The 26,139-nt window shown below is 37.2% G+C and overlaps 1 protein-coding gene across 3 annotated transcripts in view; it reads right to left on the bottom strand.

Annotated features, from left to right (window-relative positions):
• ATG5 (autophagy related 5) overlaps window positions 1-26,139 on the bottom strand; it is a 161,269-nt gene that overhangs the window by 32,708 nt on the left and 102,422 nt on the right. Inside the window, exons 7-8 of one of the 3 annotated variants that reach the window (XM_070418000.1) lie at window positions 24,340-24,457; window positions 2,823-8,262 (exon numbers count right to left, since the gene is read on the bottom strand). In XM_070418000.1, the coding sequence (XP_070274101.1) occupies window positions 8,126-8,262; window positions 24,340-24,457 (255 nt within the window). In that variant the 3' untranslated portion in view covers window positions 2,823-8,125. Of the gene's footprint in view, window positions 1-2,822; window positions 8,263-24,339; window positions 24,458-26,139 lie in introns of those variants that run through there. The other 2 variants (XM_070418002.1, XM_070418001.1) reach the window with 2 other exon arrangements.

Here is a 26,139-nt window from a genome sequence, read left to right as displayed (position 1 = left end):
TGTGTGACTGCTCTCAGACCCTCCGTCTCCTGCTGCCTTAGGGAGTGACTCAGTGGGAGGGGAGGGTCACAGTCCTTTTTACATGGCCGCCAACAAACACTCAGTGTTCCTTCCCTCTAGTTCTCCTCCTCCTCCTCACCCCAGTCCAGGCACGTCTATGTGCAGGGCAGTGGAGGGTGGGAGGCAGGTGTGTCTCTGACCCAGCACACAGGCTTCCAGATCCACTGCTCCCCCAGGAGGCCTTCCATGCTCTGGACCTCGACACCCAGAACCTGTCCCCTCTCAGCTGCAGGTCTTTGTCCACAGTGGTCAAGTCTGTTTAGAGCAGTGGTTCTCAACCTTGGCTGCACATTAGAATTACCTGGGAATCTTTTTAAAATCCTGGTTTCTGGGCCTCATCCTCCAGAAATTCTGTTTCTTTGTTACTAATGTTGTGGCCTCACCCCATAACAAAGAAACAGAATTTCCAGAGGATGGGGCCCAGAAATCAGGATTTTAAAAAGATTCCCAGGTGATTCTAATGTGCAGCCAAGGTTGAGAACCACTGGTTTAGGGGTTTGAAGTCAAGAAGTGCCTCTTTGTTCTCTGCTTTCTGGAGGCGGTCAGCATGGAACATTCCTGCCCTGGATTGGGGAGGGGTCTCTGGGTGTTAAGAATACCAGGAGGGGGAGCACAGACTCCTCCGAGAGCTCAGAGAGTGGAAGGGCAGCACCCCCCTCACCTCTAACCCCAGGACGTTTCTTTAGAAGCAGAAGCCTCATTCCATGCAGGGGCCTGTGCTGGCTACCTCAGTTTCTCAGAGACAAAGAATTTGATGAACATTCTTTCCCCACTGCAGTAGCTGCTTCATTTGTTCGTTGTCGCATTTTTCATTAGCTACTAAATCACCCCTGTGGCTGCAAACCTGTTGTGCCTGACTCAGCCAGTGGGGGGCTATGGGAGCTGTGCAGGGACAGGGGAAGGAGGAGGGGAGCCCGGCCTGCAGGGAGAGTCAGTGGTGCCTGCCGGGCTGTCTCAGAGGATGTGGCTTAGGTTAGGTCCTGTCCTTTGGCGACTTTAGGAGGGGAGGCCGTGTCCTCTGCTCCCCACTTTGACTCAGGGGCGGAAGTTCTCCTTGCTCTCTGGCCTCATAACTCAGTGGATCATGGTGGGATGCGGCAGGCAGGAGGTTTCTGCGGCTGCACACGGGCACTGGCCTGCAGCCCGGGACCCGGATCCCCACGGGAGGGCCGGATGGAGGCCGGGCGGGTGGCGGATTGCTGCGGTCCCGCCCGGCGGCCCTGGGTCCCCCGTGGGAGGGCTGGATGGAGACCGGGCGGGCCAGCCCATCGCTGTGCACCACCCGGCTGCCCCGGGACGCCCGCCGCCCCGGGTCGCAGATAGCAAGCCCAGATGGCGGTGGGGCAGGCGGGATAGCGCTGTCCGGCCCTGCCAGCAGTATGCAAATTAGCTGCCATCTTTGTTGGTGGTTAATTTGCATATCACGCTGATTAGCTGATGGGAGGTGTAGTGAAGGTACGGTCAATTACCATGTTTGTCTATTATTAGATAGGATAGGTGTTTTGTAGGAACTTATGTTTTCCAGTCCTTTCACTAAATCTTACTCTGCATGTGCCCTGTCAAATGACAGCACTGGCATTGTAAGTTCTAAACTGTTGCATCCCCTGCACATAGCTTGACATTGTATTAGATACTTACTCATTACACACTTGGTGAATGAATTTCCAGAGTGACACTGACCAAATGGGACAGATCTGGAGGATGGAGTGAACGGGCTGGAGATACTTTGTTTGGAGTCAGAAGCTTGAGTGCTGCTGTTTTTCTTTTTGTTGTTGTTGTTTTTTGAGTGCTTTTTTCAAATAGAGTTGTCAGAAAAGCAGGGATTAAACCTTATGCTATACATTCTGGGTCATTAGGATCTAATGGTTTAATGTAGCATTTCCCAAACTAGTTTAATGTGATGTGGTACCAGGGGGAAATTTCCTATATCAAGAAAGCTTGGGAAGTCCTGGATCAAATGTTTCAGTTTAACTTTAAAACTTCTCAAAGCCTTTATTTACTATGTCAATGTGCTTTGGACTCTAACAGGGAGATATACTACACAGCTTTTTCCAAACTTTTATTCAGCAGTTATTTAGGATAGTTCACTATGATCTGGGCACAGTGCTAGGTTTTGGGAATACAATACTGAGCGGAACAGACCTGTTCTTCGCAAGTTTATGTTCAGTGTGTGAAATAAATACCACCCAAATATTTATTATAAACACAGTAAATGATATAAAGGAAAAGGTCATTGGTATTTTATAAGTAATAATGCAAAACATACCTCTTCCACTCAATATAAAAGATTGAAGCTCAAATATTTCTCTTCAGGCTTTCATCAGCATAGTTCTAATAGTCTACCTTAGTTATTAATCTTGTCACAGGTCTAACATATTTCCCTTGCTAAAAAATGCATTATATTTTCAGAAGCAAAGTCTAGAGGCAAAAGCAAGACACCACTCATTTGTGAAAAGGTCAGAATTAATAAATACCTCCAGATGCTTGATGAGAATAGCCCCAATTTTGGGGGGTTGCTTAAATTAGAATGATGTTGAAACATAAGATATGTACTGTGGTCTATGCTGCAACTAAAATGAATGTGGACTGACGCAAGGATCTGATCCACAGTGGTTCCTACTGAAAGTAGCAGATTTGAGTAAGCAAGTCTTCATCAGTAATGCAAACCCGAACCAACTGCACTTGGTATATTGATTTCTAAATGACAAGGTTCTTATTTTTATAGATTGTATTTTTAACAGGAAAATACAATGATCTTAATGTGTCATTAAATACTCTTGAGTTTATTTTTTCTTCCTTTTATGAACATTTGCAAAGCACGAACTATGTGCTAGACACACCACAAAGAACCGGCGAAAACAAAGAGGAAAAAGCCTGGTTGTGTTTTATTTATCCTTGCGATGAGGGGATTGGGGGTGGGGGTAAGCTAGAGGGAAAGCCAAATTCATCACTTTCAGAAGAAATCAACTGGTATGTGAAAGTATGCTGGACATTCTAAACCTTCAGATTTGTCTTTACTTCATGCTGGTCATTCCAGCACATTATCAATCAACAAAAATTGTTTAAGTATTTAATGTCCCAAATATTTGATGAAAGTCCTAAATGACCTAAAAATTGAGTCCTTTATCAATGTAGGGGTACTATAAAAAGTAGGTGTATAGTTGTTTGTATAGAAAATAATACAACAATTAATAAATAATACAAGAATAAACTCTTCTGTGTACTCACAACTGTAAACCAACTTTGCCCCATCCTGTTATGCCTACTAGAGTATGACATTGGTTAATAAATGTGAAGAATCAAATTTGTAACTCCTGTTTGAGAGAATTTAAAGGATTCTTTTGTCAAATAGTTATATTTATAATTACAAAGTGTCTATCTCAAATCATCCGAAAAGAGGTATTTCTTCTCTTCTTCCCAAAAGCCCTATGGGTAATTTTTAATATTTTCAGACCAGGAGATAATTACATTTAGAAAACACGCAAGAGGATGATAGAACTAAAAATACTTAAATATTTTGACTGATTCCATCCTAGTAACTATGAATGGGATTGACGATTGAAGCAGACCAAAGTTATGCCACTCTAAAACTGCCTTTTGGGATATTGATTTTAAGCTGGTTACTAAGAAACAAGCCTCAGAAATAACCTTTGACCTTCACCCCTTCCCTGCCTAAGAGATTCAGACAGAAAAACCTGCTTCAGGAAGGGAACCTTTGCATTAGGTAGGAAGGATCCAAGCAAGGCCGTGTTTACTGGATGCCCTACTATGTCTCCTTGTTTCTAGGCTGCCAAGCAAAACTTGCCTGCCAAACATATTGCCCTCTTCCTCAACTACCTATAAAGTTACCTTCTTCCTTTAAAATCTCAGGCCCCTACCCCACCCTTTTTTCTTTGTCCATGACATATATACCTCACTCTTTTTGGAATTTTCATGCTTATGTAAATTCCCTATGCACATGTATTAAAATTTTGATTTTCTCCTGTTAATCTGTTAATTTGATGAGCCCAGATAGAAAAATTTAGGTAGGAGTGTAGTAGGCAGACAGACATGAGCAGAGCAAGGATGATGGACCAGGTACAGAAGGTCACCAGGGCAGAAAGCCCTGGGTGCCTAGCAATGGGCAAAACTGGGAACAAGGACCTCACCCCCCGGGGTAACCTCTCCTTCCCTAGTATACCATAGGTCATGCAGTTTTAGACCTCTGATCTGTTATATCGTCAGTCATGTGATTCAGACCCTCCTCTGGCATGTTGCTAGTCATGGAGTAGACCCCTTGGAGGAGGAACAAGGGGCCAAAGAATGGCTTCATGTTGACTCCCATGTGGGTCCTTGCACACACTCCCTTAAGCATTAACCCCTAGGGATAACATCTAGGTCTTGGTTGTGTTTCAGCTCCAGGCCCAGAAAAGCAACAAGTGATGCCATGGCTGACATCAGGACCAGCTTCATTGACTCTGCACTGACTAATGAACCCTGCCCTGGCCTTGACCAATCAGTGGAGACCATGACTCTGAAAGGATACACCTGGAAAGCTGATGAATATTCCATTGAGATTCTCCCCTGGGACTTCCCCTAAAATCCCCACCCTTAAAGGCCCTTAGGATGGAGAACCCATGGGCTCTCTCTCTCAGGAGCATGCCCATGCCTTTCCAGTCCCCCTCCTATTCCCCCAGGTACACTACCTCTTTCTGCCAAGCTCCAAAGACCCCTTCTTTGCCTCTGTAACTTGTTTCCTAAGCCCGTGTCTTCTGCAGATCAGTTCTTTTACCTGTGTGACTTTCTAAATAAACTTTCTCTTATGGTTTGAGTCTTGACTCTGATTTGTTTCTTAGCCAGAACTCAAGTACTGAGGTTGCGGAACTGATGTCTGGTTTGCCTCCACCAGTCTAACACCTGGTACCATTTCTGCCACCACCAACAGAGGGGAAAGCATTCTTTTTTTAAACCCCCACACTATAAATGTTACACTTTTTTCTCTGCCATACCCCAAGATTCTACACTTCTACTTCAACTATGTTGGCACATCTGACAGAAAACCAACTTACCTCAGACCTAAATATCAATAATATGATAAATGAGTGAGACTCATCATTTAGCATGACCCACATAATCCTTTCAATTTTTCTGAACATGCAAAGAAAAGGTTACCTCATATAACCTATAAAAACATAAACATACTCCAGAAAAATAACCATTATAAGTTACTGTCACTCAATATTAAATCTTGTATGTCTTCTCAATTTCTATCTAGTTTCCAGTGAAAGGGGTGGGGGCGAGAGGAGGAGGAATAAACCTAACAGGACTGGTTGATTCACAGGTTCACTTCAGACTGGCTGGACTATGTCATTATGTCAGCATGCTGTAAAGACTGGTAGGTCAATTTTATTCAATTACGATCAGGCTACTTTAGGTCTCTAGATACATAAGATGCTTAATTCAACTCTATCCATGGCTAGAACTAAGATCATCCAAATGCAAAACATTATGAAAGACATATAATTATTTACTTTAGGCTGAACTTCTTTCTTTCCTGGTTAACAATGGCAATAATTTTTTAAAATATATTTTTATTGATTTCAGAAAGGAAGAGAGAGGAAGAAAGAGATAGAAACATCAACAATGAGAGAATCATTGATTGGCTGCCTCCTGTACGCCCCCTACTGGGGGTCAAGCCCACAACCCCAGGCATGTGCCCTTGACCGGAATGGAACCTGGGACCCTTTGGTCCGCAGGCCGATGCTCTATCCACTGAGCCAAAACAGCTAGGGCAACAATGGCAATAATTTTAAAACACATTTTCATTTTCTTAGGGGTTCACTACCAAGGATGAGTTAAACAAGCATATAGATTTGTGGCCTTCTCTAATTTTCTTTCCTACATCCTCCTTTATCCCTCATAGCTTTTATTTCTTAGAGGAACTTTTATGACTGGTATAAGACTAATGAAATTTCAATGAGTTCCCTAATAGGTAACTTGCTTTATATAAATTTCATCTCTAACTTCTAGAAATAAAGACAGAAATTTTGTTTAATTTTTTAATAAACCATAAGATTTAAATATCCAAAGAAAAAGAAACAAAAATAGATATTTAAGCCAGCACTAACTTGTGTTTCTATTCTCTCTTGGTATTGGAGGCTTGACTTACCTAGGACTACAGTAATACAGTTATGATGCTGGTGTAACTCATTAGAACGAGTAAGTGAAAATGGGCGATGGCTTGATAAAATTTGCTTCCCAATCTGGAAGTCAAGAGCATTAGTAGCTCACATGAGCCCACAGCAGAGACTTGCCCGGGTCTTGTCTGTGGAAAAGTATGTCTTACCGCACTTGCTTCTTCACAGCTCAGCACTCCCTGGCATTTTGATCCTTTTGCCCACTGATGCTCACTTTAGTCTGTCAAAACATCAAGGGGGAAAACCCCCAAACTGAACAGACGAATAAACACTTTTAATGTGAACAATCATATTCAGATCAACCTCTTGCAAAAAAATACAAGTCAGTGGGTTTTTTTTATCCTTAAGTAACTCAAATATTGCTATTTTTTCCGCCTGTATTAAATGGCACTTTTCATCTTATGGACGTTAGCTAGTTATTCGCTACTTGCTTCAATTCTTCTCTGATCACATTGGTACCTCGTTTTTCTATTTGAGCCTTATCTCTTCTATTCCAGAATATTTGATCTTTGACTGAGTTTATCTCATTTTGTGAATAAGTCTGCTATCAATCAGTGAAAATCACAGAAGGGAAAAAGAAGCAGTGAGCACCAGTGAGATCTCACTTCAATATATGTAGCTTTTATAAGAAAAACATTCATTTTTATTGTGCAATCTAAAACCATTATCATGTGATACTAGGTCTTTTAGCATAACCAAATGAGCCAACATTCAATATGGACAGCTTACAAGAGACAAAGTGTAATGCACAAATACTTCTGGCTGGTAGAATTTCAGCAGCGTGGTAATCAAGTGCAGCAAAATTTCCCTTATATCGAATAAGAATCCAGTAACCTCTGGATATTTTTGGTAACGTTAAGAAAAAGGTACTGCATTCAGGAGATCAGTAATCTTTAGACTTCAAAGACTGGCTACCAGGGACCAGAGTGAAATATTAGACATGAAGCCAATGAAAAACACTAACTTAGAAAGGAATGGTTTTCCCAAAAATGCAAAATTATCCTATACAGATGCTTAGTATACTAGGATCTGAAAGGTTTATAATGGTAAAACAGCAGAGATAAATGATAACATTATTTATATCTTTAGTGCCTGAAGGACACAGATTTAAAAATCAGTGGCTAGAACACCTATGACAGCTCCTGAGACAGGTTATCCTATGCCCTACATTCATTCCATGCCTGTGATGGCCAGTCTGAATGATAATGTGTAAGAGTGAAAACAGTGACCTAGTATGTGAGTCAGAAAGTACTGGAAAAGTGACAAAATTGTATGTTATTAAATGACAAAACATATTTCGAAGCTTTATTTAAAAATCTCTCACTGTTCATTATCAAAGTTACAAGATTGTTTGCATACCAATAGACGGGACTGTAAACAGGAAATTTTCATTAAGGAAAGATGGGTTTACTGTAATTTGATCTTTTACAAAAAACTGCTGCAAGTTATTGATAACAGAATTTCTCTTTTACTTTCTTAAGTCTAATTCTCTTGAAAATTAAACCAATGTTTCCACTCCCTTGAGCTAAAGTTCAACCATGGTCACCTTAGGAAATACCCCTGTTTATTTGTTAATCAGAAATACAAATTGAGTGGCACATATTTCCATTTTCTTCTTAGGCCAAAGGTTTCGGCTTCATTATATTTTACAAGAAAACAGAAGACTTGCAGTGATCCTGTAAAGTCTTTCCTGTCGCAGCTGAGGTTTAATGACGGCAGTGGAGGAAAGCAGTGGTGATGCAAAGCAAGACCAGCCCCAGTGCCCTTATCAGACATGGAATCTTTTTCCTGTTTGGCTTGCAGCAGGGTTTCTGGTCAGGTTGCCTCCACCAAACCTGACTGAAGCAGAAGGGTAACATGCTCTGGTAAATCCTGTCATAGCTGATCCTTCAATCTGTGGGTTGTGGGATGATACTAATATGGAGAAAATTATCCGGGTAGCTCAGATGTTCACTCAGCCACTGTAGAGGTGTTTCCAACATTGGCTCAATTCCATGAATCATCACTTGATTCTTTCTTTCCCCATCTATTACAAGAAAGAAATCCAATAATAATCAACATGACTTAAAACAGTTGAAGAAAAAAAATATCTGTCTTTTAAGAGTCCTTAGTGAATTAGATGGATTTTTACAGCTTCAACAGATTAAACCTGGTCTGTCTTCTAAGCAGGAAATGTGGACATGGAGAAAGTTCAGATGTTGCAATATATATCACCCAAAACAGAAACCTGAGGGTTACAATGAATTCTGATAAAAATTCGGTTGCTATATGTGAAAGTATTCATTCTTTCTTAATTACTGTGCTTACCTAAGATTGACGTTAGTGAAACTATAGTGGAGAAAACAGCCCATTGTACCCACTGACCAGAATTTATTTTAGCTATACATTAAAAACTGTACTATGCGACAATTAAAAATGGCGGGTACATGAAGTAGGTCATACATATTTAAAACAAATAGATATGTGAGTAGAAATCATCAAGAATAAGATTTGTGTTTAGGAAGTTGTTTAATAAAACAGATGGGAGCTGTAGGTTAATTTTCAATAAAGTTGTTCAAATAGATATCAGAAAGTTTTAGAGACATTATTAGGATAAGAGTTAAAGTTTTAATGAGAAGGAACTGAGAGTCTGACTCAGGAACTTCTGTTTTAGTCATGAAACCTGATTGACTTTTGTTAACACCCATTCGCTAATTAAAAGGGTACTGTCATTCACACTTTTCTTTTAAATTCAAATTTTATTACAAATTAAATTTAAGGTTAGTTTTACTTCTTTTATGATTTTGGGATGATGTTCTGACAATCTTTAAAGTAAACAAAAGCACCTAGGAAAACGAAGAAAGCAAAACCAAACTCCTCTTTTGGGGGAAAAAAAAGGAAAAGAAAGAAATCGTGTCACTCTTTTGGTACAATTCTTGATTTGTCACTTCAAAATAAAATATCTAAACCTCTCAGTTTCCTGGAGACAGAAGACAACAAGGAAACAGGGAATTAATGGAACCACATGAGAGGGAAATACCCTACTTTCCCCCCATTTTGCTCTGTTCAAAATGACTTTTGCATCTCTAGTGCTCTAATGTCAAGGCAAAACAGGCTAATGATGTATGGTGGAAATGGCTTGGCTGGCACCTGAAACAAGAGACCCTTTTAAAGAAATATTTAAACTTCCTGTTAGAGGCAGCACAAGTCCTGGGAGGTGACAGTCAACAGATTGACAATAAGAGAGGGTACAAAAACACTACAGAGAATTGATAAAAGAATGCCCAAAATAAAAACTTAACACACTATCAATCCCCCAAACAGCCAAATAAAAATTCCAAACAAACTCCCAAATCACTGTCATAGTTTAAAAGAATTTTGGAAAAAAGACATCACCTCATGATACTACTAACCTAAAAAATGCTTTCATGTTTCGTCTGCCAATCTTTGTTGCATCTATACAAGCTTTTTACACAGTTGTGATTACAATGTTAATACAATGATTGGTAATGATGAGTATCATCTGTAAATAAAAGATAAAGCTATATACAGAATACTATAGAAAGCAGGTTATTAGTCCTTTGAGAAGATTGAAAATGTTGGTATTCAAATGGATACACCCTCCGCTATCTGGAATGATTCATACTTCGTAAATTCTAGATTGCCAAACTTTACTGTATTAAATCTTTCTTAGAATATTTGAAAACATTTCCGGTGTAGTTCTCTTTATATTCTTATTATATATTTCTTTGAAATATTTTAATATTCTCAGAATCTTCCTCCTACTTAGCACTGAGTCAAAAAATGAAAGAGCAGTGGTATAAGAGTAAAAGTTCCTTATCTGTAAAGTTTTTCCTTAAACCAGAGTCACTTTTGGATATTCTGAAACCGAGTAGAAGAAACAAATTACAACTCAGTATCCAAAATACTCTGCCTAAAGTATTTAAATGCGGGAGCAAACACAGTGTGCGTTTGAAAGGCAAAAGACTAGCCCCGTTACCCAAAAGGATACTTGGAGTTTAAGTTGTACAACAGAAGCTGGAGAACATAAACACGATTCAAACACTGTATAACAAACCCAATAAATCACATTATCACAACCCTGAATAGGCAGCACTGATTCTATGCTTTAATTTTAGGCCACTTTTAATCTGCAACTTAAAAAAGTGTCACTGACTAAATTTAGACAACGAAGGAAGTGGATCTAGTTATATCCTTCAACACAACAGTTTAAAATGTTAAATATATTATTTTGGTAATAGTAGTTACAGATTCTCTCTTATTCATCACTGTATGCCCCCTACAGTGCCTGGCACCTTAATAACTAGTCAATAAAGGTTTTCAGGGCTTGGATAACTTGCTGCTGGTAAAATACACTGTCACAATAAATTTTTTGAGACTAGCTTTTGATGGCTAGCAGGACTATATAGAAGAGCCCTACCTATACACACTGTTGGTTATTACAACAACAAAAAGTCAAAATGTTTCCAGATAAGCCAAGAAGTAAGCATATATGCTATCACCTAAATTCATGCTACCATAAATAACAGCAAAGCATGACTGTACTGTTGGGACAGAGGGAAAGGTCTCCTTAGCCCTTTAGTTGTAATACAAACAACATACAGCAGATTAATAGGAGAAAATGAAAATTTTAATATGGGGAATTCATATAAGCATGAAAACTCCGAAGATAGTGAGACAACATTGGGTATATATGACACTTTGGGGTAAAAGAGAAAAGGGGAGATGGGGTACTAGATTTCAGAATGGGTGATTTACAGGTAGCTGAGGAAGCATGTGGTAGCAAATTCCTGCTGGGCAACTGGGAAACAATGGGACACAAGGGTACCTAGCCTAACTTGCGTGGTCTTCCTGACCAGTGCTAGCAGGGTGCACATTCTTAAGGTGATTAAGTCAAGGCTCCCTTCCTAAAGCAGGAATCTAAGCAAAAGGGGAAGTAAAAAACTTCCCAACTTTGTTGGCCTTTAACTGATTTCAGTGTGAAATAAACTGCATGCCAGGGTGGCACATTTTGGGGATGCTCGCTCCCAACTCCCACAATACATTCTGCTAATATCAGAAAGAACAAAATGGAATGGTGAAAAATGAGCAGAGGTTTCTTTTTTTCCTAGCAGTAGAAAGGAAACACTTGATGATATTGCTAAAGTAAATCATGTTTTTGGTAAATATGCCTTTGTGTTTCAAAATGCGAATCTAGAATTTAATACTTGGGGATAAGAAATATGTCACTTCAAAGCAGATGACTCAGGAGAAAAATGTTACTCCACACTTCACCCACTCAGATTCTTTTTGAAAGTTAGTTTGATGCTTTAAAGTAGGCAAACACTGAGATGGTAATTAAGTGAACTAGTTCTATATAAAATTCTCTCAGACAGTGCACTTTTTGGGGGGGTAACTTTGATTTCAATATATTTTCAAACATATGGAAAGTTGCAAGAATAGTATAAGAAACTGCTCTTCACCCAAATTCATCAATTTTTTACATTTTGCCCATTTGCTTTATCATTCTGTGTATATGTAATTATTTTCTTAATCATTTGAGAGTAAATTAGAAGCACTGAACCCATTACCCCTAAGTATTTTAATGTGTACCTTCTGTTATCAAAATAAAAAAATTTTAACATTGACATTGAAGGGACCAAAGTTTTCCTATCCTAATATTGCTTTTTGGGATATTGATTTTAAGCTGATTATTAGGAAACAAGACTCAGGCCTTGGCTGGTGTGGCTCAGTTAGTTGGACATCAGACCATGCACCAAAGGGTCACAGGTTTGATTCCCCGTCAGGGCGAATGCCCGGTTGCAGGCTCAATCCCTGGTAAGGGGCGTGCAGGAAGCATTGATGCTCTGCTCTCACACTGTTTCTCTCCCTCTCCCTCTCCCTCTCCCTCTCCCTTACTCTCTCTTTAAAAACCAATTAAAGAAAGAAACAAACAAACAAACAAGACTCAGAAAGAACACCTGACATTCCCCTTTCCAGCCTGAGATTCAGATGGAAAGACCTGCTCCGGGAAGGAAATCTCAGCATGCCGCCTTGGCCTGATTGGATTTAAGTATGACAAATTGGAAGCCTCCAGAGACACCCCCCCCCCCCCCCCCCTCACACTCTGTGTACTATTACTTTCTGAGTTGCCTAGCAGGAATGTATTTGGCACTTTCTTGCTACCTGTAAATTGCCCATTTTCACTTTTAAAATCTAAGACCACTGTTCCCCCTTTTCTCTTTTGTCCAAAATGAGATATATACCCAAACCTGCCTCGCTGTCTTTGGAATTTTCATGCTTATGTGAATTTCCCTTGTGCATGCATTAAATTTTGACTTTCTCCTATTAATCTGCTGTATGTTGTTTGAATTATTAGCCCAACTAGAAGAACTTAGGTGAGAGGAAAAAGTACTTCTTGTAACCTCCACAATATAATCTATATAATAAAAGCCTAAGCGACCATTATAGCAGAACAACCAGAACAACCCGTCACTATGATGTGCACTGACCACCAGGAGGCAGACGCTCAACACAGGAGCTGCCGCCTGATGGTCAGTGTGCTCCCACAGGAACTCAGCCAGAAGCTGAGGTCATGGCTGGCAAGCACAGTGGCGATGGTGGGAGCCTCTCCCGTCTCCGCAGCAGCGCTAAGGAGCAGTGAGCCAAGCGGTAAGGAGCAGTGAGCAATAAGGAGCAAGGGGTCCTGAACTGCAAGAGGAATGTCCTCTGAGGAGTCCTGGACTGCAAAAGGGCGCAGGCCGGGCTGAGGACAACCCCCCCGCCCGTGCATGAATTTCATGCACTGGGCCTCTAGTATTATGTAATAATTTCAAATTTTATCAACATTCACCATTACTTTCACTCCAGTCTAGGATCTAGTCTAGGAACCACACATTGCACTTAATTTTCACTGCTCTAAACTCTGGACAGTTTTTAGCATTTTGTAATCTTAACTACTTTGAAGAGTACATGTCATTATTTTATAAAATGTCAACAGCAATTAAAAAAAATTCTCACCTGAGGATATGTTTTTATTGATTTTCAGAGAAAGAGGAAGAGGGAGAGAAACATGGATCAATTGCCTCCCATATGCACCTGACCCAGGATTGAACCTGAAGCTGAGCTATGTGCACTGACAGGGAATCAAACCCACAACTTTTTGGAGTATGGGATGATGTTCCAACCAACTGAGCCACTAGGCCAGGTGTCCACATAGCAATTTTTAAGCTAATTATTTTAATTAATCTTGTAAATATAAAAACAGTCATTCATAAATCCTTTGGGTTTGTGACTTAAGGAAAAGGACAGAAACAAATGTCAAAGTTTTGTATTTTCTTTAGGTAGAGATGGAATTCAGTTCACTTAAAGAGATCATATATCAATAAAGAGACAAGCAGAATAAAATTTCATTTCTTACATGTATCTCACTTTTAAGTCCAAGTATTATGAAATAAGATTGAAATTTATCATAATTTTGTATTATCACCAACAGCCTGATAAAAACAAATTCAATTCTAAATTAGCATCTACTTTAAAGCATTTTTGTTCTTTTTAATCCTCACCTGAGGATATGTCTTTTTTTTTTAAATTGATTTTTAGAGAAAGAGGAAGGGATAGGGAAAGGGAGAGAAACATCGATGTGAGAGAGAAACATCAATCAGTTGTCTACTGCATGTGCCCTGATCTGGGATCAAACCCACAACTTAGTATGTGCCCTGACCAGGAATCAAACCTGCAACCCTTTGGTGCATGGGATGACGCTCCAACCAACTATGCCACCAGGCCAGTGAGTCTTTTATGCTTAGACAGGAACATATTTCTTTTAGAATTGCAATCAGCACACTAGTTTCAAATTAGTAGGCAAATCACTTAACCTTCTGAGTCTGTTTCCTCATCTTAGAGTGTGGATAAAGAATTCTAATCTTCAAGGTTGCATGGAGGTTTAAATGGGATAGCCAAGTAAAGGACTCAGCACAGGGTTTGGACATAGTAGGTATTCAAAAAACTGAGTGACTTTCTTCCCCATTCCTTCCTTCCTCTCACTCCCTAAAAAAATAAGTGTCAAATATATTACTAAAGTGAAGACAGAAGATCAGTTTTTGAAAGGTCATGGTTTAGTATCAAGTAAACACTCACTGTAATTCTCTTCCTGAACACAAAGTTATGAGAATAATTGTTTTACTGCTAACATTCAAAAGGCTATAATCTGGCCTCATATTAATATATACTCTGCATATTAATTTGCAGAATGGCACATGAATTTTATGAATGTGTTAAGACAAAAAGTGACAGCATCAAAAATCTAAAGACTCAATCATTATGAAAATAACAGAATGAATGACATTTTAAAAAATTCCTCAAGTGTTGTAAACCCTCTGGATTAAGCCAGTAGTGCTCCCAACATGTATATTCAGTAGAGCACATCATGACAAGTCAAATGAGCCCTATTGTACTATGATTATGTTGCTTAATACGTCTTAGGTAAGGTTCTTATTTTCTTAAAAGATGAAAACATTCTTGGAAGGGTGTGGGGGGGGTACAACTTCCAAAATTTTTGTTATACATTTAAAATATATTATTTGAGAACTCACAGTATGTGATGAATCTGTCTTTTGGAGATTTCTATTAGCAATGGCTCATAGCCTTCCCCATCCTAATCTACATTTTAACCCTTATTTTTTAGCCAATTTTCAACAAGGAATATGACCTAAATGTCTTTAAAAATAGGTCACTTGAGATTCTAGAGAGAGGCATAAGTTTCATTCTTACCATTAATAAGTATACTAAATATGTGAAATCTCTGAATTTAAAGGAAGCTAAAGAAATGGCTGGTATATCTTCATGGGAAAATGATTTTAATCAGAAAATTTCAGTTTAAATAAAGAACTTTCTTTTTTAGTTCACACTTGTGAACATGGAATAATAGAAATCTAACACTATACACTGTAACTATGTTTTTAGCTTTGTGGCTTCACATTTACATTTTATAATTCACCAGAAAATGACTTGGTTTGCTCTTTTGAAATGTGTGATGCTGAAGGTAGAACTTCTAAATAATACTGAATACTTCTGAAAAAGTTTTAAACAAATAAAGAGATGAGCCTTTTGATTACCACTGGTCTGAACAATTTTGTTCTGTCTGACAGATTCTGTAACCTCTGATATGTTCATTAGTAAAATGCCAACTAATTGAATCCATCGACATGAAAAACCACAGGCTGAAATCTGAAGTGCATGCATCATGTTGAAGGATTTTGACTCAGCCTCGCGGTAATAGTCAGTGAGGTCAGGTCAAAGAGGGTTAAACCAAGTCAGGATATAGCCAAAGGAATACATCAAACGCTGATTTTAAAAGGGCAATTAATCTTAGACAGAAATGCTTCCTGGGGAATGAGATCTCAATCTTAAGAGCACACTACATGATGTAGCAGTAAAAATGAACATATACAAGCTTACAGAGCTTTTATCTTATGATCACAAACAGAAGGAGAGTGCTATTTATCAGAGAAATACAAACTCATTTAAAAATACTTACATTAACTTCTTCCGGAGCTATACTCACTTAGCCATACAGGTCTTAATGAACATGTATTATCACAGTTAATATATACTACGTATCTCTTTCAATGCATAAATTTTATATATTTTAAAAAATTATTTCTGCCTATATTCCCAGAGCCTTGACTATTAACATTTTATACAAGATTTTCAAAACATGGCCATGTAATTTTCATTGATTTTTGCTTATAACCTTTGTATTTCATAATGAGGATATAACCCAAAATTTAATCTAAAAAAATCCCATATAATTAGCTATAATTATAAATAGGACACTGAATTAAATTAAGACCATTTAAATAAACTAAAAGCCTCCTAACAATAAAATAAAAATGTGGTAAAAGTTAGAAATTAAAACTTTTTCATTTACTCCCCTACCCCTCCTACAATTTTGAAAATACAGGTTCAAATGCTTTGATCTGGTTTCATAAAACAACCAGTAATTCCAGTTGGGTATAATAAAGCCCATTAATATTTGTCAAGTATGAATAATAGAATAGTTCAGAATTGTTTAATTTAAAATATAGGTGATAATTACACAGTTTATACATGGCCAGACTGAGATTGCATAGGACTTATTTTAATGAAGAGATGACTAGCTTTTAATCACCTGCATGTGTTATTATCTTGTTACGGGAATTTTGTTTTCTAGTGCTAAAGGGAAATATTAATTGTGCAAGTGTCTGTTTCCATTTCTAAAAAGCCATGTTAATTCATTTAACTTTTTGAGATTTAGGTAAACAACAATAATTGAGGGAAATCAGAGGCATCTTCTGACAGGTCCAGTAACCTCATCTTCATTAATGGAGAATAACAAAAATAATCAGTTTATTACTTCCTTGATTTTAGAAGATATATGTCAATGGATTAACTCACTAACAGATTCTAGATCACCAACATTAGTCCATGTTACCCATGTGTTCAGACAAAGCACAGAGATGGAGGGAAAATAAAACAGTCAAGGCAAAGAATTGGACTCATTTTAGTTTACAATTTGGTGGCATAATGATAAACTCAAAAAGAGAAAATATAATTATCAAGTTAAAACTAAGCCTAACAAATTGCTTTTGTCAAACTTGAGTATTGATCTTTGCTCCTGAGGACTACATATGAAAACCTTTTTGAATTCCCACTGTGTATAACACTGTATCTTTTTTAAAATATAAAATACACATTCAATGAGGAAGAAAAAACAACGAAGAGCAGAATGTGTTAATACGAAACTGAAAGGGTGAAGCTCCCATTAGAGCCCAGTGACCCAGTCCCACATGTTGGGCTCAATATCTCAGCAAAATTACAAAAGGGTGAAAAGCTAGAAACTTCAATGTGTGTTCCGTGGCTTAGTCTTCAATAAAAAACTTTCACTATCAGACAACATTTTCAGACCTCTAGCCTTAAGATTTTACTTTTAATACATTTTGACAAGTAAATGATAATAGAACTGGCCATAGTAACTATGGAGATGCCGTGGCTTATTTCTTCCTTACCAAAGCCCACCTCCAGCATTTCTAATCATGTCCAGAAATTAATTTCTAAAAAAAGTAACTATCAGGGCACGGAAGTCTTGCCATACAGAGTTCATCATACATTTACATCTCTGTGCATAGGACAAACATCAATAAGTATTTGTCTCTGCACAGTAGGTTTATTAAAAAACCCACCACCACCACAACAAAAAACATTTATTTGAGAAAAAAATACTAACCAACTCATAAGAAAACAACAATAACAGAAAGTGTTCACTGTAAAACCTTTGGAATGATATGATTATAAAATCTCATTTAAACGAACTTAATTAATTTAAACACATACTATGAGGTAGGTAGTAGGAAACATCCTCACTTTATAGAATAAGAAACCTGGATACATTAAAGAAAAAAAAACCCATTACTGAAATGATCTTCCAAATAAAAAACTGTGAAGATACAAAAAGATATTAGAATGAAAACAAATTCTAAAATGAGTGAAAAAAGAATTACTGAAATTGTAAACCATTATTACTTTTACTCCTAAACCCTAATTCTGATGAGGTTTGTAGGTTCTGTGTTTCTGTGTTATGAGTTTTTAAATGGAAATGCCATGTCTTTGGGGGACAGTGCCATTATGCACTGTCTATTGCTGGTTCAAACTTCAACTAGAAGGATCTGCCTTAGATGAGTAACATGAGATTTAGATATTTCTTTGCTGTAATTGCTTTATGTCTGACAAAAAATTATTATAAACCTCAACAGCTAACTCACTTTATAAACAAAATCTAACCATATTATAGAGCAAAGGAGGGAAAAATATGAATACATTATCTTTTCTTACTTTTTGTAAAAACTATTCTGTGGTTTCTCATAAAGCCTATAAAAATAAAAAAGCAGTATAATATTGCCTTGGCAGCATGGCTCAGTGGTTGGTTGTCAACCTATGAATCAGGAGGTCACAGTTCAATTCCTGGTCAGGGCACATGCCCGGGTTGTAGACTCGGACTCTAGTATGGGGTGTGCAGGAAGCAGGCGATCAATTATTCTCTCTTTCACTAATGTTTCTATTTCTTTCTCCCTCTCCCTTCCTCTCTGAAATCAATAAAAATATATATTTTTTAAAAATAAAGCAATATAAATAACAAATTAGTATGCCTAAATGGGATATGATGACTCCCTTTGCTTAAAGTTGTTAAAATGATCTTCCAATGTACTAATTAGGCAAAAAATAGGTCGAACTTAAGTCACTTAGTTCCTCAGTAATTTCCCCACATTTCTAACCTCACTGAAAATTTTCTTCATATTTACAGGAGATAAGTAGAAAACTATGGCTAGTCCTCAACAAATAGAGACTATTTAGACCAAATATTAGCCCTTAACCGGCTCCTGGGTAGCTGGTGAAGGACTCCACCTCTACAGTGGCCATTTGGTTTGTTGATCTGGTTCCTCCTTTTCATCTGTCTAATTTCTGTGCACCTTTTTAAGACTTAGCTCAGTCTCATTACTTCTCCAGAATGAATAAAACAGCAATTCTACGTGCTTTCTACTATTCTTTGCATATCTCTAGTACTGTATACACCACATCTGTATACCTTTCTGTCCACTCCAACTGGACCATAGTTTCTTAAAAGTTGGGACTATGTCTTACACATCTTAATATCCCCAGTGCCAGAAGACAGTAAAATGCAAAGAAATTTAATGATGAATAATGAAATTTACAACTTCAATTGGAAACCAAAAATTAAAATGGTTGGGAAGGGCCTCAAGGTAAATAAGTTCCCAGGCAGCAGGGCAGAAATGAAAATGAAAAAAGGCAAGTGGCTACAGGATTATAATTGTCGGTAAGAATCATGCAGGGAATCCTTATTAATTTGCCATGGAATGTATGTAAGCTTTTCCTTACACATATAATCCATTTGTAAAATATCCGTATGAATTCTGGATTGAAACAGCCCATCTGTTACGGAGAATTATTCAAAGCACGGACAGACATTTTTATTCTCTTAAGCCTAACCTACTAGGTTTTTATACATTACAATTAGAAAACTGGGAAATGAAATATGACTGGGCAAAGCTTACAGGTGTTCTGTATTCTCCCAAGTAAAAGAATACAAGCTATGGGCTTTAACTTTTGATGTTTTTTGTCGATATGTTGTGTGTGTTTTTTAATGTTATGAACAAAGAAAAAAATTCACTTCAGGTCTCATACAGAAGCTTAGCTCTGAGTCATTTTAACTAAAGCTAACACCACAGAAAAAATTTACCTGAGCTCACCTTTGATTACTTCCTGTTACCTCTAACTTGGCTAACTCCTCTAGTCACTTATAAAACAACAAAAAGAAACACACAAAGCATCATTAGTTACTCCACAAGAACAATGACCTAAAGCACGTCTTCATAATTAGTATATTCTACCTTCATGTGATGAAATAAAGGCAAAATTCCTTATGCATGATAATTTCTTAAAGGAGTAGTAGACAATGGTGCCACATAAGTTTTATGAAGTACTTTCTCTGTCATCTGATGATAGCCAGTTCTTATCCAAACACACCCAATCTTAAAGTCTTTCGCTTTCAACCTAAGTTGGGTGTAGATGTTTCAAAATGCTTCACGTTTAACAATGCCACAGGCGTACTGAACCAGACAGTAAACAATTCTTGACTGAAATAGTGACCTGTTTTGAATATTCCCCACAGATCCTGAAATGACAGTTATTTTCCAATATGAGGTGACAAAAGAAAGAGGCAAATAAAAGTTTTTTCCAAAAATACTTGTATTAGAATGTGGCCTCCTCCTGGTATGAAACAATCAAATGTACCTCAAAAGTATAGGTGCTATTTATAGCATTTCAATTATGTCTGTATGGCGTGTGTGTGTGTGTGTGTGTGTGTGCTTGCTTGTGCATGTGTGTTTCCCACCAATATAAGCATGTAACAATTTGGGTGTGAAGACTGTTACACAAAGATATCCACCTATTGCAACTGAAATCACCTAAGAGGCAGGTTTGTGGATTAAAGTTATGAATGGCTACCTCACCACTCCCCTTCAAAAAAATGCATGGGAAGTCACACTGTGTATTCTTTAGGAACAGATGTACTTGTAGGACATGCTAAAAATTTAGAAGAGAATAAAAAATCTTTAAAAGAATAAAAGGCCTCCCAAATTTGTGTACCATTCTTGTACAGGGCTGTGCTAACCTTGCATGTACTGTGACCTGGATGTAGGATGGCAAAACAGCACAAAGGTGCATTTTGTCAGCTCAAAGCATGTGACCGCTTTTCATTTAAATGCCTGAATGTCACAGACACCATTTTAAAAAATTCCACAAGAGTGGTCAGAATCATACAGGAACTCTAAAATAACAAAATGAACAAAATCAATATAGTAGAAGTTCAGGTTCTTAAGATCATACCAGGAAATATTATAAGAGAGAACAGCACATAGGCGAGATTAGGTACTAAACAAAACAGAATAAAGAGACAGGAAAAAGCAAACATTTCAAAATGTTACTTTAAACTAAACAAAAAAGTTAAAAAGTTTAAAAAGTGACAATGAAAATAAATGGTAGCATAGTAAAGTGGAAAAAAACAATGAACCAGGAGTTGGAGATGACCTGAGTTCTAAACCTAGTTCTGCAAATAAGTAGTAAGAAACTAATAGCAAATCATCTAAAATAAGAGAATGAACAAATAACTCTAAGGTTCTTTAAAGATGTCAAACACAAAATTAACACCCAACCAATTTCTTCCTGCTCTTTTCTAGTAAGTTTTCCTGCATCATTCTGTGTATTTGTTGACAAGTGTGCTACTGTTTGGGAGGTAGATCATTACAGCAGAACAATTTTCTTCCAAAGTTTTAGTTTCATTGTGATGTTCTCATTCAATAGTCAAGGATCTTATAAAGATGTATTATTTTAAATGACAATGTTTTGAGTAGACTGTCAAAAAAAATGAGAAAAGAAAAATAAGGTAGCCATTTGAATATTAAGCTATAACTTAAAATTTATTTATTTTTATTTTTTAAAAATATATTTTATTGATTTTTTACAGAGAGGAAGGAAGAGGGATAGAGAGTTAGAAACAACAATGAGAGAGAAACATCCATCAGCTGCCTCCTGCACACCCCCCACTGGGGACGTGCCCGCAACCAAGGTACATGCCCTTGACCGGAATCGAACCCGGGACCCTTCAGTCCACAGGCCGGCGCCCTATCCACTGAGCCAAACCGATCAGGGCTATAACTTACATTTTAATTACTCTTAATTAATGAAGGCATTTTTTTCAATGTTCTTTAAAATACTATGAAGTACTCAAGAGAAAGAAAAAAAAATATACAGTACAGAGAAATGAATAAATGCAAGCCAATGCTTGCAGTGAGGTATGAGGATCATATCCCATCTCTGTTAGCAATAAAAATGATTAATCTCTTAATCATACTTCAAATGGAAAAACTAGTCTATATTCTCAAATCTTCAAGAAAGTAGCAAAACAGACAGGAAATAGGGGTTGTTTGTGTGTGTGTGTGTGTGTGTGTGTGTGTGTGTTTAAATCCTTACAGCACGGAGAAAATAAACTGGAACAGTAAGTATTCCTAAATCAATAACAGTTACAGAGAATACCTCAATCAAAATTTCTGTAACTTGACTTCAAAAAAAAAAAAGTCTATCTCTGTAAGTATAGGAAAATAGCAATATTGGTTGTCTCTGTAGAGGGGAACTGGATTAGGGCTTCGTGAATAAAAGTTGAAAAGAAACTTTACTCTAAATTCCTTTAAGTACATTTTGATTTTAGAACTACATAAATATATTTTCTATCAGAAAATGATTTTTAAATTATTAACAGAATACAACACATAAAAGCTTTGATAATAGGACTTATCAAATTTAAATATTTTACTCCTTTAAAGAAAATTTAAAAACCAGACCCAGAGTAGGAAAAAATTACAAATCATATCTGATAAGGACTTATATCCAGAATATATAAATAACTCTCAAAATTCAGTAATAAGAAGACAAATAATCTATAAAAATTTGAGGAAAAGGTGTGAATAGATATCTCATTACAAATGTCTACTACATGAAAACACACTCAACTATATGCTAGTGAGAATATAAAGAAACTAGAACTCCCAAACATTGCTGGAATGGCTGTAAAATGGTGTAGCCAGTTTGGAAAAGTTTAGCAGTTTCTTAAAAAGTTTAACATAAATGTACCATACTACCCAACCATTCCACTCCTAGGAATCAATCTATCCAAGAAAAATGAAAACATATGTCCACACAGTGATCTGTATGCAAACGTTCATAGCAGCATTATTCATAAAGGTGAAAAGGTGGTAGAAAACAAAAAGAGAATAAAAGGAAAAAAAAAGTGAAAAGGTGGAGCCTGGCCGGTGTGGCTCAGTGGTTTAGAGTCAACCTATGAACCAGGAGGTCACAGTTTGATTCCTGGTAAGGGCACATGCCCGGGTTGTGGGCTCAGTCCCCAGTGGGGTGTGTGCAGGAGGTAGCCAATGAATGATTCTATCCCTCTCCCCTTCCTCTCTGAAATCCCTCAATCAATATATATGTATATGTATTTAAAAAATAAAAAGGTTGAAACAATCTAAATGCCCACCAATTGGTGAATGAATAAATAAAATATAGTATATATACCCGATGGACTACTACACAGCAATTAAAAAAAGAAACTACTGAATCACACTACAAATGGGATGAAACCGAAAACATTATGCTAAGTGAAATAAACCAATCACAATTTGTGTGATCCCGTATATGTGAAATATCCAGAAGAGGCAAATTACAGAGACAAGAAGCAGACCAGTAGTTTCCTACAATTGACAGTGAGCACAGATTAGCTGCAAACAAGCAAAACGAAACTACTGAGGTGATAGGAATGTTCTAAAACTAGATTGCAGTGATGAATGAACAACTCAATAAATTTACTAAAAGTAAAAATCATTAAACTGCCAAGAAATTATTTAATTGAAACTCTTACTGAAAACTAAAATTACATAGTAATGAAAATAGATTAAGATTGGAAGACAGTATTATGGTCAACCTAATGTCAATTATGCTATGATTTAATGATCATAAATAACATTTCAGGTAATGACACAAAGAAAGAATTCAGTAATTGAAATTCTGAGTAAACACTTAACCCAGCATTAGAAATATGAGGGTGTGCAAGGCATCATCAAAAACCTTAACTATATGGTCTAGTAGAATACTAGTACACTCATGACAAATGACAGCAAGACCTAATAATATATTTATAAACTCTTAAACCTATAAAACCTGTTCAATTTCAATAATTCTGAGTATTGGTCAATAATTTTTTGTTTAAATCAATCTCTGTTGGTATTTTAGATGCCCCCTCGTCCCCTGCCCCCATTGAACCTTTGTGCAATTCAGAAGTGCTAGATACACACAGGAATGCCAGAAAAGGCGGGCATATTTGATTAAGAAAAACAAAGGTAAGATATTTTATTTTACTACCTCTTATTCCTTTAGAATGAAGAAACACAGTGGAAGATTAAAAATAGTATTTACCAGAACTGAATTTACAAATGAGAAGCCCAGGAAACCAAAGATGTGATAAAAGGATAATTTAAGAACAATGTATTTTATTTGGCCAAAGAGAGTCAATTACTTATTTTATTAATGTCAGTAATTTATAAAATAAATTAAATATTAAGTGCTTCTGTTTCAAAAGACTTTTCCCTAGAAGATAATGAAAATTTCTTCTGGCCCAGCTGACATGGGTCAGTGGTTGAGCTTCCATCCAGGAACCAGGAGATCACTGGTTCAATTCCTGGTCATGGCACATGCCAGGGTTATGGGCTCGATCCCCTGCGGGGTAGGGGGGGTGAGGGTAGAGGGCGCGGGGGTGCAGGAGGCAGCCAATTGAGATGTATGTCATTGTTTCTATCTATCTCTCTCCCTTCCTGTCTCTAAAAAAATCAATAAAAACGTATTTTTTAAAAAAGAATTCTTCCTGAAGTAACTAGTAAAAGTTATAACTGCAGAATGCTTGCGTTTACCTCAGTAACAAAGAGAAAGGAAAGAAATGTTTCACTACGGCTAATTATATTACCTTCAGGAGCAATCGCAGAAGGACAGACTTCTTTGAGGAGATCTCCTAAAGTATGCAATTGTCCATCTGTAGCCACAGGACGAAAAAGCTTCTGAATGAAAGGTCGTTCAGTCGTTGTCTATTTGAAAATGAAGAAAGAATTCAAACAATTAAGTCTTTGTTACTACGAATAACAAATTAATAGATCAGAAATTTAAAGCTTGCTGTAGATTCCTTTGGATACAGTGCAGTCAGAAACATACATCATCAATGTGGTATTATTGCCCAGAATGCTTAACATAAAGTCGAGTAAATCTAGCAATGAGGAAACAATCAAACCCAGACTGTGCAATGCTCTAAAAACGACTGGCCTAGATGCCTCAAAAAAGTTTTCAGAGGCAATAAAAAATAAAACAAAAACAATACAAAAACATTAAAAGAGACTGACAAGATGTAACAAACACAAAAAATAAACCCTGACTAAATACTGGATTGGAGAAGAAAAATTTAAAATTCAGCTATAAAAGACGTTTTTTGGACTGACTTGGGAAATGAGGAATAAAAATTAGACAACTTCATTAAATTAATGTCAAATTTCTTAGGTGTCAGAATTGTGGAAGGGAAGGGAAAGCAAATGTAGAAAAATGTTAACTACTGGTGAATCTAGATGAAGGATATATATTGTTTTAGTTGTTTTATTATTTTAATTTCTCTATATGTTAAAAAATTTTCAAAATAGTAAATACAGCAAGAGTTATTAGCACTATGTCTTAACTTATTGCTAATTAATTTTAATGTTTCACCCACTTTTATAATTAAGTTTCATTTTCCTAAACTACCTCTACAGGAGCATGTCAATGATGATGGAAACTTCATCATGACACAGAGTGCAGAAGAGCTCTGGAATCAGCCAGTCTACTAACTGAAGTATTATTTATGAGCTCTATGATCTTGTACCCAGTTTCTTCAGAAATTTGGGACATTCCCTATTGCTTTTTAAAAAAATATGTATTTTTATTAATTTCAGAGAAGGGAGAGGGAGAAACAGACAGAAACATCAATGATGAGAAAGAATCACTAATTGGCTGCCTTCTGCATGCCCCACACTGGGGATTGAGCTGAAATCTGGGCATGTGCCCTGACGAGTAATCCAAACCGTGACCTCCTAGTTCATAGGTCGACGCTCAACAACTGAGCCATGCCGGTCAGGCAATTCCCTATTTCTTAAGTTTGTGTGGGAATAATTAAGGAATTGTGCCAAGCACAGAGTAAGTTAATAAATAAATAAATATATGATAGAGAGAATAAAAATAACCTCCTCCCCTTGTTATTTTATTTTAACACATTGCGGACAGATCACGAGAATTATCATGTTTTCATATTACACAGTGTTTTACAAAGTATCATACTTTAAAAAGATATTAGCTTGTAAGAACATGTAATAAATAACTTCAAAATGCAATGGGGAAAGAACCAAGATGGCAGCATAGGTAAACACCTGAACTTGCCACCGCGCACAACCACATTAAAACTACAACTAAAAGACAAAACGAATATCATCCAGAACCATGGTAAGGCTGGCTGAGTGGAAATTCTTTAACTAGAAGGAAAGAGAAAAGCACACTGAGTCTGGTAGGAGGTGCAGAGGTGTGGAAGTGTGGAGGTACGGAGGCAGGTGCGCGTGAAAGGGGCTGGCAGCTGGGTACGCTGTTGTCTTTTTCAATCGGACGGGAGATACAAGCTCAAAACTGCTCTGAACTCCAGTTCCAGGTGAGAATTTGGGGACCCAGACTCATACAGAGAGAAACTGTACTGTCTGGC

Source organism: Myotis yumanensis, unplaced genomic scaffold, assembly GCF_028538775.1.
Source record: "Myotis yumanensis isolate MYYU_CA2020_CCGP unplaced genomic scaffold, mMyoYum1.0.hap1 SCAF_6, whole genome shotgun sequence".
NCBI classification, from domain to species: Eukaryota; Metazoa; Chordata; class Mammalia; order Chiroptera; family Vespertilionidae; genus Myotis; species Myotis yumanensis.
The sequence above is the reverse complement of the archived record's forward strand: the minus strand, read 5'-3'. Positions and strand labels throughout refer to the sequence as shown.